General features: G+C 39.9%; 1 protein-coding gene across 1 annotated transcript; it reads left to right on the forward strand.

Annotated features, from left to right (window-relative positions):
• Window positions 1-14,284: 14,284 nt before the first annotated feature.
• Window positions 14,285-15,451, forward strand: LOC138370990 (mucin-19-like). Its single transcript, XM_069335629.1, has one exon. The coding sequence runs from the start codon at window positions 14,285-14,287 to the stop codon at window positions 15,449-15,451; it is 1,167 nt and encodes a 388-aa protein (XP_069191730.1).
• The last annotated feature ends 2,103 nt before the right edge of the window (window positions 15,452-17,554 follow it).

The following is a 17,554-nucleotide window of genomic DNA, read 5'->3' on the forward strand; positions in this document are numbered from 1 at the left end:
CCTAGCCGTTCGTGATACTGAAGGAAGATAAAATACATGCAACTACTATATTAAAACCAATTTAATTTTGTTATATTAATATTCAGAAAATAGGAATTGTGAAGAATTTATGAACTAAGATAAATTATAATTGACATATTTTACGAAATGAAAAATCATTTAATAAATATATATATAAATATATTCATAAAATATTTTACTCTTGATGAATAAATAGTAAAATATTTTTTATATGTTGTGTTTATTTTTCTGAGAACTTTTTATGTGGTGATCATTTCTTCCCTGTTTCTTCTCTTCTTCTCAAAGATAGGACGTAATTCCTTTAACATTTCTTCGCAACTCATGCCTCTTTGTTCTGAGGCCACTCTGGTGGTATGCTTGTGAACTTTCTCACACTTCATTTTGTGTTTAACCAGATAAGGATTCCACATTTATGCTGATTCTTTCATAAATGGTCTCACATGTGTGGTATGGAATAAAATGAACGATTCCTTGTTCATATACACACTACACTACACATTGCTAAATTGTTCACTTGTTCATATATGTTAATGTCAGTTCTTATTATGGCAAATTTTTCATATATATATCAGTTGACATAAATTTTATGTTTGACTACATAAATGATTAAGTTTGGCTTTTTTTGTGGTTACCCCTTGTAGGATGACCCAGCGAGCTCTTACATCTCCATATAACTCTCTGTATTGTTCTGTATACTCGCTTCTTTATCCTTTGAACGTCCTTCCCTTTCCTTCCTGCCTAATTCTTCCTTTCGTGCACTTGTCTGCCACCCCCCCCCCTCTCCTCAATTTCCCAAGGGATTTTGTTCTGTTGACTTTGAGGCAAAAGACATCAAACTTGTCCAACCTTAACTTTCGTGTCTGTTCTCGGTTGTCTAGGCATTGAATGCCATCAGCTTAGTCGAGCAGGCTTAGCATATAGATGATTCCATTCACTCAGATAATATCTGAGATGATGATGGTGTTGAATTATTAACACATCTTCCCTCCAGATGTGAGTGATAATGTCTTCAACGAAGTGGATGAATTTAATAATATGTATATATTTTTTTAATTACATTTTCATTGTTGTACCTTTTTATCCCTTTAAATAATTATATATACAACATTTTAGAAGTAGGCGAGAGTTTAACTAGCAATGAAGTTTTATTTTAGAATAAAATGATTATCAGAAAACAGAAGATCAACTTTTTTTGTCAACAATTTATGGTGATCACAACACTGAAGCGTGACAGGATTATTATAACAACAACACCTTAATGAACCACTGAGTGTTTTGTCCTTAACATTACAGAAGACTGAAGCAAATACAGAGACGTGGCCAGTGAATAAACATAAATCAATACTAAATATATATATTTTAAATTTATTACTAATATTAATAAAATCAATAACAAATTCATCAAATTAATAAAACAAGAGTTTAATTATGCAATCGTATTCATAATTTGTGTAAATGGAGTTGAGTTAGCAACAAGTGAATAGTTAATATTTTAATTATATGTCACATCAAATTATACATTACCATTTAGCAAGTTAACCAAGCCTAATTAGCCAATACCCATTTGGGGGACAAAATGATTGCAGTAATTTTAACTGTCAATGTCATTATGATTGCCTTGTTAACATATGCTCGTTATAACAAGCAAAAGAGAGTGATGGATGCATTGCCACAATTGAAAAGTACGTTATGAATAAGTAAGTAATTATCAAAAGAAGGCACCAAACCGGGAAGGCTATGTAGCACCACCAAATGTGCGGGATAATCAGAGGGCGCTAAATATCACCAAGGATGCCAATACGAGAACAGAAACGCATAAGGCGAATGATAAGAAAAGTATCCGATTCACCAAAACTTCTACCAAAGGACAAGCGACCGCGAGAAACGGTTGGAAAGCAAGATATACGCTCGTCTTGGAAGTCAGGACATTCAACAAGGATATGCATGACTGTAAGAGGGACAAGGCAATTTGGAAAAGAAGGAGCAGGGCGGTGTTCCATTAAGTGACCGTGAGTTAAGTGGCCAATACGTAACCTCGCCAGAGTCGTTTCCCACCACTGGTTACGGTGGTAGAAGGAAGGCCACGAGGACACTACTCTTAAGAGAACGCGCATTTTGTTACCAGTAACAGAAGACCAACAATCCTGCCAACAGGTAAGGATGGAGGAATGAATAACTCGGTAAAAGTCGGAATAAGGAATACCTTAACATGAGATGGGACAAGAGCGGACAGCTTCCCTAGTGGCAGCATCCGCACCCTCATTTAAAGAGAGACCAATATGGCTGGGAACCCAGCAAAACTCAACCGACTTATATTTACTGGAAAAAGAAACAGGAGGCCTGGTCGACGACCGGGCCGCGGGGACACTAAGCCCCGGAAGCACCTCAAGGTAACCTCAAGGTAGGCAATGCTGAATCTGCAACCAGCAGATTCCAGGAGGAATAAGCAACCAGGAGGCCTGGTCGACGACCGGGCCGCGGGGCCACTAAGCCCCGGAAGCACCTCAAGGTAACCTCAAGGTAGGCAATGCTGAATCTCGACGACCACTGGATGACCCAGATTAAAGGACCCGAGATCCACGAGGGCACTACGAGAGTCAACGACAACCACCAAAGGAAGATTGACAAAGAGAAAGCAGGAGACGAAGAGCATAGAGAATAGCATAAAGTTCTGCCGTGAAGATACTAGTCTCCAGAGATAAGTGACACATATAAGTGCGGTCAGGAAAAACAACAGAGTAGCCTACACTGTCATCAGCCTTAGACCCATCGGTGAAGATGGAAATGTAGCGGGAGTGCGAAGAAAAGTGCTCAAGGAAAAGGCGTTTCAGAACCTTAAGAGGGGTAAAAGCTTCAGTGATGCGGGTCAAGGACGTACAAAACTTTGGAAGAGGGACCCTCCACGGGGGCCAGGAAGGAACAGCACGAGGAGAAACATTAGAAATACGAACTGAAAGAATCCTGTAAGCGAGATAACCGAGGGAGAGAGAGGTAGTGAAGAGGAACTGGAACCACAGGAGCCGTAGGCGAAGCATCTCATAATAAATGCCATTGGAGCGCACCAAGATAGAACCGCAGCAGGCCAGGGCAGACTGAAGCTCAGGGAGAGAAAAGGGATCGTTAGAGGGAAGTCTGAGATGGGTGGAGAAATCCAAAGGACGAGAATCAAAAAGAGGTTTACGAAGAAGGAAAGATTGAGGAAGATGAGAACCAGAGCTAACAGAAGAAAAGTGGGAACCCAGTTCAGAACCGACCTGCAACGGGTCCGCCACAGAAGTACCATGGAGGTGAAGGACCGGCGAGGCATCGGGAATGAACTTACCTGCTATCTTCCGGATACGCTTCCAGATCTACGGCAGAGGAGTTTCGGACATAATGGTGGACACATTAGACATCCAACATTGACGTTTAGCCATACGGATGGTCCTATGGGCCACTGCACTCGCCTTTCGAAACAATAGATAAGACTCAGCCGTCTGCCGGCGGCGGTGTCCTTTCCAGGCTGCACGCTTACAGCGGACAGCCCGAGCACAGTCCACATTCCACCAAGTAACGCACTTCCGCGTCCCCCGAGAGGAAGAGCTAGGAACAGAGTGGAGGGCAACGTCGAAGATGGTGTCATGAAAAAGGAGGAGGGCGCGAGGGAGTGCAGAATGGAGAGGTCGGAAAGAGTAGCATTGAGGGTAAATAGGTACCAGTTTGCCTCAGCAAACCGCCACCTAGGGAAGGAGACGGGAGGGTGAAAAGAGAAAAGGGTAACAATGATGGAGAAATGGTCAGTGCCATGGATGTCATCAAGAACCTGCCACGAGAAATCCAAGTAAAGAGACGATGAGCAAAGAGAAAGATCAAGACAGGAAAGGGTGCGAGTCCGAGAGTTCAAATGAGTGGGCTCACCAGAATTCAGAAGAGACAGGGAAGAAGAGAGGACGAACGGTTCAAGAAGGCAACCCCAGGTGTTTATTAGAAAATCACCCCAAAGGGCATATCGACAACTGAAATCACCCAGCAGGAGTACAGGCTCCGGCAAGGAGTCCAGGAGGTGTTTAAGATCGAGCAAAAAGTCTTAGTCGACATGAACTTGAAACCGGCCATATACTGCAGGTATGTTGACGACATTTTTACACAGGTACCTGATGTCGGACATCTGCAGGAGCTGAAGGAGGCATTTGAGCAGAGTTCCGTGCTGCGTTTCACTTACGAGATGGAAAAGGATGGGAAGCTGCCCTTTCTAGATGTAACAGTCATGGAAAAGGGCGGAGGTTTCCACACTGCAGTCTACACTAAGGAAACGAACATAGGAATGTGCCTAAATGCCAACAGCGACTGCCCAGACAGGTACAAGAGGAGTGTTGTTAACGCATATGTCGACCGTGCTCTCAGCCACAGCTCAGAATGGAAGCAAGTCGACGAAGAACTCTGTAGGGTAAGGCAGGTCCTAGTCAATAACGGCTTCTCCAATGGTTTCGTCGAAGACATCATAAGAAGGAAAGTGAAAAGCCATGCAACCTCTGAAGAGACAACTAACACCTATACCCCCTATTAGACTATTTTACAGGAACTTCTTTTCCACAGCTCATAAAACGGAGGAAAGGGTCCTGAAAGATATTGTTAATAGAAACGTTATCCCTACAGACAAAAATCAGAGGATACAACTGACGATTTACTATAAAACCAGAAAAACGGCCAGCCTACTCATGAGAAACTCTCCAGACACAAAACAGGACGCTTTAAAAGAGACTAACGTCGTCTATGCCTTCAAATGCCCTCTTGAGGACTGTAAGCTCCCAAAAAAACAGTATATAGGCAAGACAACATCTCTTTCTAGGCGTTTAACGATGCATAAGCAACAGGGCTCCATTAAGGAACATATAATCTCTTCCCACAACCAAACCATCGCCAGAGAAATCCTAGTAAACAACAGAGGAATCATCGATAGATACAGCGATAGCAGGCGGCTTGACGTTTGCGAGGCACTACACATCAAGAAGTCAACACCAGCAATCAACAGCCAATTATTGCACAACTATATTCTACCCACCTCAAGACTCCGCTCCAATATAGAAGCATCAAGAAATATGGACCAATAGGCTTTCTACAAACACTTCTATTCAATATCCATTGTTTCGTGTTCTGTCTTGTGTTGATGAAATTAATACCCTATTAATACCACCTCTTGTTCTGTCTTGTGTTGATGAAATTAATTCCCTATTAATGCCACCTCTTGTTCTGTCTTGTGTTAATGCCACATCACCCCTTCCACCTCACTCAAATGTAGATATAAAATCGGAGATGCATAAGTTCTATTCAGTTGTGTATTTGTGAACTAAAGTCTTTGAAAATGTAATAAGTTTTACGAAACGCGCTCGTGTCGCGTCAGACTAGAAATAAAAATGAATTTTGGAGAATTGATTTTTGATTTACCTCCAACAGTGAAAAGAAATGTACGAAAGATTGAGAAAATTCGTGTTAGAATTATTAATCTTACTTTTTCGGTCATATTTAATATATATATATATATATATATATATATATATATATATATATTGATTGCTGGTGTTGACTTCTTGATGTGTAGTGCCTCGCAAACGTCGAGCCGCCTGCTATCGCTGTATCTATCGATGATTTCTGTGTTGTTTACTAGGATTTCTCTGGCGATGGTTTGGTTATGGGAAGAGATTATATGTTCCTTAATGGAGCCCTGTTGTTTATGCATCGTTAAACGCCTAGAAAGAGATGTTGTTGTCTTGCCTATATACTGGGTTTTTTGGAGCTTACAGTCCCCAAGTGGGCATTTGAAGGCATAGACGACGTTAGTCTCTTTTAAAGCGTTCTGTTTCGTGTCTGGAGAGTTTCTCATGAGTAGGCTGGCCGTTTTTCTCAAACCATCGCCAGAGAAATCCTAGTAAACAACACAGAAATCATCGATAGATACAGCGATAGCAGGCGGCTCGACGTTTGCGAGGCACTACACATCAAGAAGTCAACACCAGCAATCAACAGCCAATTATTGCACAAATATATATATATATATATATATATATATATATATATATATATATATGTCGTACCTAGTAGCCAGAACACACTTCTCAGCCTACTATGCAAGGCCCGATTTGCCTAATAAGCCAAGTTTTCCTGAATTAATATATTTTCTCTAATTTTTTTCTTATGAAAAGATAAAGCTACCCATTTCATTTTGTATGAGGTCAATTTTTTTTTATTGGAGTTAAAATTAACGTAGATATATGACCGAACCTAACCAACCCTACCTAACCTAACCTAACCAATCTTTATAGGTTAGGTTAGGTTAGGTAGCCGAAAAAGTTAGGTTAGGTTAGGTAGGTTAGGTAGTCGAAAAGCAATTAATTCATGAAAACTTGGCTTATTAGGCAAATCGGGCCTTGCATAGTAGGCTGAGAAGTGAGTTCTGGCTACTAGGTACGACATATATATATATATATATATATATATATATATATATATATATATATATATATATATATATATATATATATATATATATATGTCGTACCTAATAGCCAGAACGCACTTCTCATCCTACTATTCAAGGCCCGATTTGCCTAATAAGCCAAGTTTTCATGAATTAATGTTTTTTCGTCTACCTAACCTACCTAACCTAACCTAGCTTTTTTTGGCTACCTAACCTAACCTTACCTATAAATATAGGTTAGGTTAGGTTAGGTAGGGTTGGTTAGGTTCGGTCATATATCTACGTTAATTTTAACTCCAATAAAAAAAAATTGACCTCATACATAGAGAAAAGGGTTGCTTTATCATTTCATAAGAAAAAAATTATAGTAAATATATTAATTCAGGAAAACTTGGCTTATTAGGCAAATCGGGGCTTGAATAGTAGGCTGAGAAGTGAGTTCTGGCTACTAGGTACGACATATATATATATATATATATATATATATATATATATATATATATATATATGTCGTACCTAGTAGCCAGAACTCACTTCTCAGCCTACTATGCGAGGCCCGATTTGCCTAATAAGCCAAGTTTTACTGAATTAATATATTTACTCTAATTTTTTTCTTATGAAATGATAAAGCTACCCATTTCATTATGTATGAGGTCAATTTTTTTTTATTGGAGTTAAAATTAACGAAGATATATGACCGAACCTAACCAACCCTACCTAACCTAACCTAACCTATCTTTATAGGTTAGGTTAGGTTAGGTAGCCGAAAACGTTAGGTTAGGTTAGGTTAGGTAGGTTAGGTTGTCTAAAAAACATTAATTCATGAAAACTAGGCTTATTAGGCAAATCGGGCCATGCATAGTAGGCTGAGAAGTGAGTTCTGGCTACTAGGTACGACATATATATATATATATATATATATATATATATATATATATGTCGTACCTAGTAGCCAGAACGCACTTGTCAGCCTACTATGCAAGGCCAAATTTGCCTAATAAGCCAAGTTTTCCTGAATTAATATATTTTCTCAATTTTTTTTCTTATGAAAAGAGAAAGCTACCCATTTCATTATGTATGAGGTCAATTTTTTTTTATTGTAGTTAAAATTAACGTAGATATATGACCGAACCTAACCAACCCTACCTAACCTAACCTAACCTATCTTTATAGGTTAGGTTAGGTTAGGTAGCCAAAAAAGTTAGGTTAGGTTAGGTTAGGTAGGTTAGGTCGTCGAAAAACAATTAATTCATGAAAACTTGGCTTATTAGGCAAATCGGGCCTTGCATAGTAGGCTGAGAAGTGCGTTCTGGCTACTAGGTACGACATATATATATATATATATATATATATATATATATATATATATATATATATATATATATATATATATATGTCGTACCTAGTAGCCAGAACTCACTTCTCAGCCTACTATTCAAGGCCCGATTTGCCTAATAAGCAAAGTTTTCCTGAATTAATATATTTACTATAATTTTTTTCTTATGAAATGATAAAGCAACCCTTTTCTCTATGTATGAGGTCAATTTTTTTTTTATTGGAGTTAAAATTAACGTAGATACATGACCGAACCTAACCAAGCCTACCTAACCTAACCTAACCTATATTTATAGGTAAGGTTAGGTTAGGTAGCCAAAAAAAGCTAGGTTAGGTTAGGTTAGGTAGGTTAGGTAGACGAAAAAACATTAATTCATGAAAACTTGGCTTATTAGGCAAATCGGGCCTTGAATAGTAGGCTGAGAAGTGCGTTCTGGCTATTAAGTACGACATATATATATATATATATATATATGTCGTACCTAGTAGCCAGAATGCACTTCTTGGCCTACTATGCAAGGCCCGATTTGCCTAATAAGCCAAGTTTTGCTGAATTTCAATATTTTTTCATTTGTTTTCTTATGAAATGATAAAGCTGTCCATTTCATTATATATCAGTTAATTTTTTTAAATTTGAGTTACAACTAACGGAGATATATGACCGAACCTAACCAACCCTACCTAACCTAACCTAACCTATCTTAACCTGACGTAAACTAACGTAACTAAACCAATTATTTATGTTCTTAATATAATATAATAAAAATATTTAAAATAAACCAACTGGATACATTTTATTGAAAGTAAAGAAAATCATTTGACCTATTAGGCAAATCGAGTCTTGCATAGTAGGCCGAGAAGTGCGTTCTGGCTACTGAGTACGACATATATATATATATATATATATATATATATATATATATATATATATATGACAATGTCAGACCACGGAGGAAAAATGAAACAGGAAATTTCCTTAAGTACTTTCGTATATTAAATACATCTTCAGAAGGTCATTTTACAGATCGAGTGATGGGTATAAATAGGCAGGAAGGAGTGGTGAAGTAAGGTGAGGTACAATACTTGGACAACGCAGACGGCCCATTGGCCCATCAGATGCACCCAATTGGCACATCCGATGTAGCCCAATGGCCCATCTGATACAGCAGACATACAAGCATAATATATAGGTAATTATAACATAAAGAAGTAAATATATACAATAAATTAGTGAGACAAATGTTTTTCAATGATTCTACTTAAATCGCCCTTTAGCTGATCTATTAGAAATGGATCTAAGTTATATAGACCACTGCTAATATTCAAATTACTTTCTTTGGTGATCTGTATCAAAGCAGATTCAATTATGTTTCTGTTATAGGTGCTTTTACAATTTGTTATTGAAGAAGCACTCTCCCAATCAATTTGGTGAGCTTTTTCTGACAAATGCACAAACAAAGCATTAGACAATTGGCCATGTCTTACAGAGTATTTATGTTGCGATATTCTACATTTTAAATCTTTAGATGTTTGCCCGACATAGAACTTGTTACATTCCTTACAAGGTATTTTATAAATGACGCAATTATCACTACGAGGGCTGTTCCTTACTAATAGCTTACCAACAGTGTTTTCGTAGCTAAACATTACATCTATATTAAAAAGTTTCAAGGCTTTGACAATATTCTCAAACCCAGAGAAATATGGTAAACATAACACATTCTTTGGGCGAATCCTTTCACTGCATACATTATTATAATATGTACGACGAGCTTTGTTACGACAAACTTCCAAAAAATTCAGTGGGTAACAAAGCTTAAGACCAATCGAATCAATATTCTTAAATTCTTCATCTAAGAATTCTGGACTCATGAATAAGCACATCATTTGATGTGCTTATTCATAGGGAAAACTCTTCATTAAAGTTTAGTGTTTACAGAAAACCTACGAACAATTTATCTTATGTTCATTATTTTTCAGGGCATAAATACAATGTAAAAAAGTCAATTTTTTCTTCAATGTATCTAAGAGCTCTTCGAGTTGTGAGTCCAGAATTCTTAGATGAAGAATTTAAGAATATTGATTCGATTGGTCTTAAGCTTTGTTACCCACTGAATTTTTTGGAAGTTTGTCGTAACAAAGCTCGTCGTACATATTATAATAATGTATGCAGTGAAAGGATTCGCCCAAAGAATGTGTTATGTTTACCATATTTCTCTGGGTTTGAGAATATTGTCAAAGCCTTGAAACTTTTTAATATAGATGTAATGTTTAGCTACGAAAACACTGTTGGTAAGCTATTAGTAAGGAACAGCCCTCGTAGTGATAATTGCGTCATTTATAAAATACCTTGTAAGGAATGTAACAAGTTCTATGTCGGGCAAACATCTAAAGATTTAAAATGTAGAATATCGCAACATAAATACTCTGTAAGACATGGCCAATTGTCTAATGCTTTGTTTGTGCATTTGTCAGAAAAAGCTCACCAAATTGATTGGGAGAGTGCTTCTTCAATAAATTGTAAAAGCACCTATAACAGAAACATAATTGAATCTGCTTTGATACAGATCACCAAAGAAAGTAATTTGAATATTAGCAGTGGTCTATATAACTTAGATCCATTTCTAATAGATCAGCTAAAGGGCGATTTAAGTAGAATCATTGAAAAACATTTGTCTCACTAATTTATTGTATATATTTACTTCTTTATGTTATAATTACCTATATATTATGCTTGTATGTCTGCTGTATCAGATGGGCCATTGGGCTACATCGGATGTGCCAATTGGGTGCATCTGATGGGCCAATGGGCCGTCTGCGTTGTCCAAGTATTGTACCTCACCTTACTTCACCACTCCTTCCTGCCTATTTATACCCATCACTCGATCTGTAAAATGACCTTCTGAAGATGTATTTAATATACAAAAGTACTTAAGGAAATTTCCTGTTTCATTTTTCCTCCGTGGTCTGACATGGTCACATTCTTAATCACGTGTTTATTTTCGTGATATACACACACACACACATATATATATATATATATATATATATATATATATATATATATATATATATATATATATATATATATATATATATATACAACTTTAGAACACTTTCCCACTAAGAGACTCGAACCCTAGCCAGCACAGAAGCCTTCCAGCAACTGGCATAACAGGTACGCCTTTAACCCACTGCACCACCGCTCAGACCCTTAAAAGAGATGGTAATTTCGGAGTATTTATACACACCAAAGACCTCCATCTCCCAAGAGCACTAGAGCAAGTGAGGGGTCCTTTTTACGTTTTTCATCAAGTCCCTGTTAATATGGGAGAACACTGTGTCTATGCTTGATGCACAACTCTCCTAAACACGAGAGTGAAGTTATACAACTTTAGAACACTTTCCCACCAGGAGACTCGAACCCTAGCCAGCACAGAAGCCTTCCAGTAACTGGCATAACAGGTAAGCCCACTGCACCACCGCTCAGACCCTTAAAAAAGATGGTAATTTCGGAACGTAAAAATGACCCCTCACTTGCTCTAGTGCTCTTGGTGTTGATTAATTTTAAATTTTGCCCCGAGTGGCGAGTTTATTGGGCAGCGCCACTCATCTTGTGAGTGGACATACTGCCATAGCAGCATATACAACACTCCCCAATAGGAAGAAAACCCGCTGGGTTGTTCATCCTGTCACTTGTACCCAGACACGCCTGGGGTTTGCTTAACTGTCTCAAGTGAACAGCTCCTCAAACTTAGAAGATTAACATCTATCAACCCATGATAGCTTACGTTATCTTGCGGGTGCAAAATGGGGGAATCTTTTAAGAACAGTATCAATATTTGACAAATAGTGTTTTCCTAACTCAAACAATGTGGGGTGCATTATTCTACACATACTTCTGATGTCTCTCAGGTGTTCATATTCACGTAGATAGTGGTCAAGGCGGTGTCCACTCTCACCACAAATTCTACAGCTTCGCTGATCAACTGTTGTTTCCATTCCATATCTCCATGGATATTTGAACCCAAGACGGATTCTCGCTATTATTGATTCTCTCCCTCGTCCTCCTCCTCTTCGGCCATAATGAGTGGGATTGCCAGCTATAACCATGTTGTACCATCGTACAGATTCACTGGTTTGTGCTTCTATCCTTCTTTCCTCAGTTGCCTTGTCACAGTGATGTTGCCTGACATTACCTCTAATTTGTAGTAGAGACTTGGGTATGAAGTATTCAATATGGTCTCCTTCAGCGCCTTCAGCAGCCAGCACATCTGCTCGTTCATTCCCACATATTCCAACATGGGAGGGGATCCACAGAAACTTGATGACTCCTCCCTGATTGGTAAGTACTCTCACAGCTCTCTCAATTTCAGCGACTATTGCAAGATTTGCTGCCCGATTTTTGCTTAGGCTTTGCAGTGCTGCTTTTGAATTGGTGCAAATCACTGCACCATTAGTGTTACGTTCAAGAAATCTTAACGCCATAATAATCGCAGTTAGCTCTACTTGCGTTGAAGAGGCATAGTTCTCAATACGCGCTTTTTCTTCATTTCTGCGTTGGAAAGTATTATCCTTGATTACCGTGTATGCTGCACCAGCCCTTCCATTGACAGTATTAGATGACCCGTCAGTGTAGATTTGATCTAGTTCATCTCCGGCTTCTTTACAAATTTCCTCGAGATACTTGTGCCTCATTCCTTGTGGTAACATGTGGGATTTTTTTCATTGCCATTTCATTGATGATAATTTTACATGAGTCATCCTCCAAGGGAGGTAACCTCTCTACAGGCAGGAGCTCACGGGCTTGCTCAAGCAGGTGAAGCTCTTCGAGGTAGCAGACTGATCTGTGATGCCATTTTTTGCTTCTCCTGTTTCCCTCTGAAAGTAGCACAGAACTCAGTTTTTTTTCTAAGCAATATCATTGTAATGGGGATCTCTGGCTATCCTAATTGCAAGCTTAGCATTGAGCTCCTTAATTCTGCTTTTAACACTGGGGAAGGACAACTCTTCTCGTAGATTAGACGTTTTGGCAGTTCGATCTCCAAGAATATTTGTCATGGCTTCATTTTGAATGCTTTCAAGCCTTTTCATATCACTTTGGAAGTAGGTGCACAGAACTGGTGCGACATAGTCTATGACGGAGCGCACATAAGCTGTGTACATCATTTTAAGCACGGCAATAGAAGCTCCATGTCCATTCTAGGTCATAGCTATAAGTGCCCTGAGTCGACTTTTGCATGTTCCTATGAGTTGATTGAGTTCCTCTTTCTTCCCCTTGTTAGAGCCGACAGTGACGCCAAGGTACCGATAGTGGTCAGCCCATTCAAGTGTTACACCATTAATTTGAAGTTCTTCATTTGCTCTCCGCTTGTGATGGGAGTATGCCTTCGTCTTGGTTGTGGAGAGAGTGAAACCGAGCTCAATACATTTCCTTCCAAGGAGTTCAATGGACTGTTCAATTTTTCCCAAGGTGGGAGCTTGTATTAGAACATCATCTGCATATCTTACTTGTTGTGTTCCTTCCGGAAATCAATATTTGCAGTGGCGTTCATAAGTATATTGAATAGTGTAGGGCTTAAGACTCCGCCTTGAGGGGTCCCGAGTTCTATATTCATTGTTCTTGAGACTGCTCCATTGAAGCAGACCTTGACCTTCCTCCCTGTGAGGTAGTCTTCAACCCATTTCATGAGTCTCCCCTTGACACCCATGCATGCAAGCTCGTCCAGGATCGCAATCTCCTGTGCTTTGTCGAAGGCTCCTTTGATGTCAACAAATACAGAGTACCTAGCCGTGTCATTATCCAAGTAATTAACTATACAATTTGCTGTGCTCCATCCTTTAACAAATCCATTAACCCCCTCCCCTAACCTGCCTATTTTGTGCAACAGTCGGTTTAGGATGATCCTTTCAAGCATCTTGCAAGTGCATGACACGAGACTGATTGGTCTGTAATTACCAAAGTTATTGGACTTCGGTATGGGAACAATTATTGCGTGTTTCCATTGTGTAGGCTCATGTTACCGCGTCGTTATTTGAAGAAGCCCAAGCCATGACGATAATTTCTACTGAACAGCTAAGCTGCCTTTGTACATACTAACCCAAAAATAGAGCAGGTCTTATCAAAAATATTTCAAATAACATTAATAATAAAATCATCCAAATTAAATAAATTACTTCCTCTAGCCTAACCTACTAACACTATAACCCCCCCCCCCAATAGTTTGTGGAGATATTAGCAAGGAAAATTAACAAAAAATATCAAGCTTATTTGCTGAGTTACAGTCCACAATTACAATTAAATTAAAATTAAATAATATAATAAAATAAATTCCTTCAGTAAATATTTCCCACAAGGTGCGCATAAAAAAATTCCTTGTAATATTTTTAAAATGCATTTCCTGATCATGGGAAAACTAATACAAAAATTGTGTGTGACTTACTTTGGCCTTGGTGAAGGCTGAGAGTCTGAGAATGGCCTTGGTGAAGGCTGAGAGTCTGAGAATGGCCTTGGTGAAGGCTGAGAGTCTGAGAATGGCCTTGCTGAAGGCTGAGAGTCTGAGAATGGCCGCGGTGAAGGCTGAGAGTCTGAGAATGGCCGTGGTGAAGGCTGAGAGTCTGAGAATGGCCTTGGTGAAGGCTGAGAGTCTGAGAATGGCCTTGGTGAAGGCTGAGAGTCTGAGAATGGCCTTGGTGAAGGCTGAGAGTCTGAGAATGGCCGCGGTGAAGGCTGAGAGTCTGAGAATGGCCGTGGTGAAGGCTGAGAGTCTGAGAATGGCCGTGGTGAAGGCTGAGAGTCTGGGAATGGCCGTGGTGAAGGCTGAGAGTCTGAGAATGGCCGTGGTGAAGGCTGAGAGTCTGAGAATGGCCGTGGTGAAGGCTGAGAGTCTGGGAATGGCCGTGGTGAAGGCTGAGAGTCTGAGAATGGCCGTGGTGAAGGCTGAGAGTCTGAGAATGGCCGTGGTGAAGGCTGAGAGTCTGGGAATGGCCGTGGTGAAGGCTGAGAGTCTGAGAATGGCCGTGTTGAAGGCTGAGAGTCTGGGAATGGCCGTGGTGAAGGCTAAGAGTCTGAGAATGGCCGTGGTGAAGGCTGAGAGTCTGGGAATGGCCGTGGTGAAGGCTGAGAGTCTGGGAATGGCCGTGGTGAAGGCTGAGAGTCTGAGAATGGCCGTGGTGAAGGCTGAGAGTCTGAGAATGGCCGTGGTGAAGGCTGAGAGTCTGGGAATGGCCGTGGTGAAGGCTGAGAGTCTGAGAATGGCCGTGGTGAAGGCTGAGAGTCTGGGAATGGCCGTGGTGAAGGCTGAGAGTCTGAGAATGGCCGTGGTGAAGGCTGAGAGTCTGGGAATGGCCGTGGTGAAGGCTGAGAGTCTGGGAATGGCCGTGGTGAAGGCTGAGAGTCTGGGAATGGCCGTGGTGAAGGCTGAGAGTCTGGGAATGGCCGTGGTGAAGGCTGAGAGTCTGGGAATGGCCGTGGTGAAAGCTGAGAGTCTGGGAATGGCCGTGGTGAAAGCTGAGAGTCTGGGAATGGCCGTGGTGAAAGCTGAGAGTCTGGGAATGGCGTCACATGTCAGGTGCGCTCATCAAGGCAACACCGCGCAACCCGTTCTCGCACTTGCTTATAGTCAATATTGGCTTATTTAATATGTGTATATGTGACATACTAATTGATTGTGAATATTTTAGTTTACCTTGAAAAGCTTCATAGAAAACACAGACCTCACCTAACCTTCTTAGTATGTTAAGATAAGCATCTTATTGCTTCTTAATTACAATTATTACTTAACCTATAACGTTGATAGGTTAAGTAATAATTGTAAATAAGAAGCAATAAGATGCTTATCTCTACATACTAAGAAGGTTAGGTGAGGACGGTGTTTTCTATGAAGCTTTTCAAGGTAAACTAAAATATTCACAATCAATTAGTATGTCACATATGCACTTATTAAATAAGACAATATTGACTATAAGCAAGTGCGAGAACGGGTTGCGCCGCGGGTGGTCGCTCCGCAACCCGTCCTCTTAAAAAGAACGTCACTTTTGGCTGGTATGCGCACTATGGCCAAATTTGGACGTAATTTGAAATGAAATCCACTCACAAAAGTGACGTTCTGTTCCGTTTTCTATTTGAGTCGTCCGGCGTACGCGCAGAGGTTATAAGAGGACACTTTAAATTAACGTTTTTCATAACGTTTTGAAACTTTATGAGAATTTCCTGCCCACCTAACCTATCAGAGGACCCTTAACTTACTGTTGTTGAAAAAAAAAATCCCAAATTTATTTTCATATTTTTTTTCAATTTCAAATTACGTCCAAATTCGGCCATACGGGCAAACGGCCAAAAGCGACGTTCTTTTTAAGAGGACAGGTTGCGCTCCGAGCAAGCCGTCAGGCGGGTGTTGCTGCGAATATTTTTTGTACTTATTTATATCAATATTTTTTATTAGTTTTTTGTTATTTTTTCCAGTAATGTTATTCAATGCCATATTTTTTATATAAATTTATACAATAAAATTTATGGAACATTGGAATTCTCAAAAAACAATATTTTTGGAGTTATTATACTGTATACACACTTCAAATATAAATATGTGCATTTGCAAGCATGATTATGAACTACTAAGTTGTTGTGATGGGTGTGATAACCTCATAACATGCGGCGAAGAGTTCAGCCTGTCTCAACATGGTTTGCATGAAATGTAACAGCAAGCATTGAATATATTTTATTTTATTTGTATTTCTAAGGATATAACATCGTTTTTCAAGTACAATGATACAATGGACTGTCAATAATGCTATGTGTATTACAGAACTTGTAAATCATAGGTACGCACATATATATTCGTGTCACTAACATATGTACTATATTATTTGCTAAAGAACAATAAACATTCTATTTTTGGTGCTCTTGTAATGTATACTGTCATGATTATGAGTAGGCCTAGCCTAGCCTGCCTTCAGGTCTGAGTTGTGTCCAGGTATTGCCCTGCTTATTTGATATCTGTTCATATTTATGTAGGTTAATAGATGAAAGTAGGAAGGTAAGATAGAGGGATTAATGAGATTCCATGGAGTTAAGGAGTAAATATTGTGAGAAAGGAGTCAGACATAAATGTACCTCCTCTCGAACGAGATGGGAGAACCTAGGAAATGCAGAGTGCTTGCGAACTGAGAATGTGTTTGCGAAGTCTGTATGGACCAATCAGCGTCTCGCAAGATAGTGAAGTTACACCGAGAAGACGCTGACGGGCAGAGAGCTCGTCAATTCACTTCCGACAATGAGAGGCGGCGGACGTCCTGTCTCTGTGTTTGACCTTCGCAGGTTTAGTCTTAACAAAATAGAAGCTGGTGAGAAGGCCGAACCCAAGAATAGTCACGGCTGAGGCCCCCAGAAGGACCAAGGCAAAGGAGCTGTCCTCCTGCGTGTGCAGACAGATTCGCCGGGAAGGGGTAAGGAAGTGCTGAGGGCGTGACACATCGCGGCGACCATGAGCTTGACCCCATTGAGGCGGTCGTTTCTCGTCAAGAGGACGACGTTGCTTCAAGAGCAACATCTAAGAAGAGGCTGGGGCTGGTGCACGAGGTGTCACTGTGGTAGGAATCCACAGTGAAGCAATCTCTGGGTGAAGAGGCTCGGTTATCGTCAAGTGCGCGCTACCATTGGTCAGTGGACAGGAGCTGGACCTACGCGCACTAACGGTATGATCTACAGGCGCCGAAGGTAAAGACCTGTAGTGTCTTTAAGGC

This window comes from Procambarus clarkii, chromosome 34, assembly GCF_040958095.1.
Source record: "Procambarus clarkii isolate CNS0578487 chromosome 34, FALCON_Pclarkii_2.0, whole genome shotgun sequence".
In the NCBI taxonomy this organism is placed as follows: domain Eukaryota; kingdom Metazoa; phylum Arthropoda; class Malacostraca; order Decapoda; family Cambaridae; genus Procambarus; species Procambarus clarkii.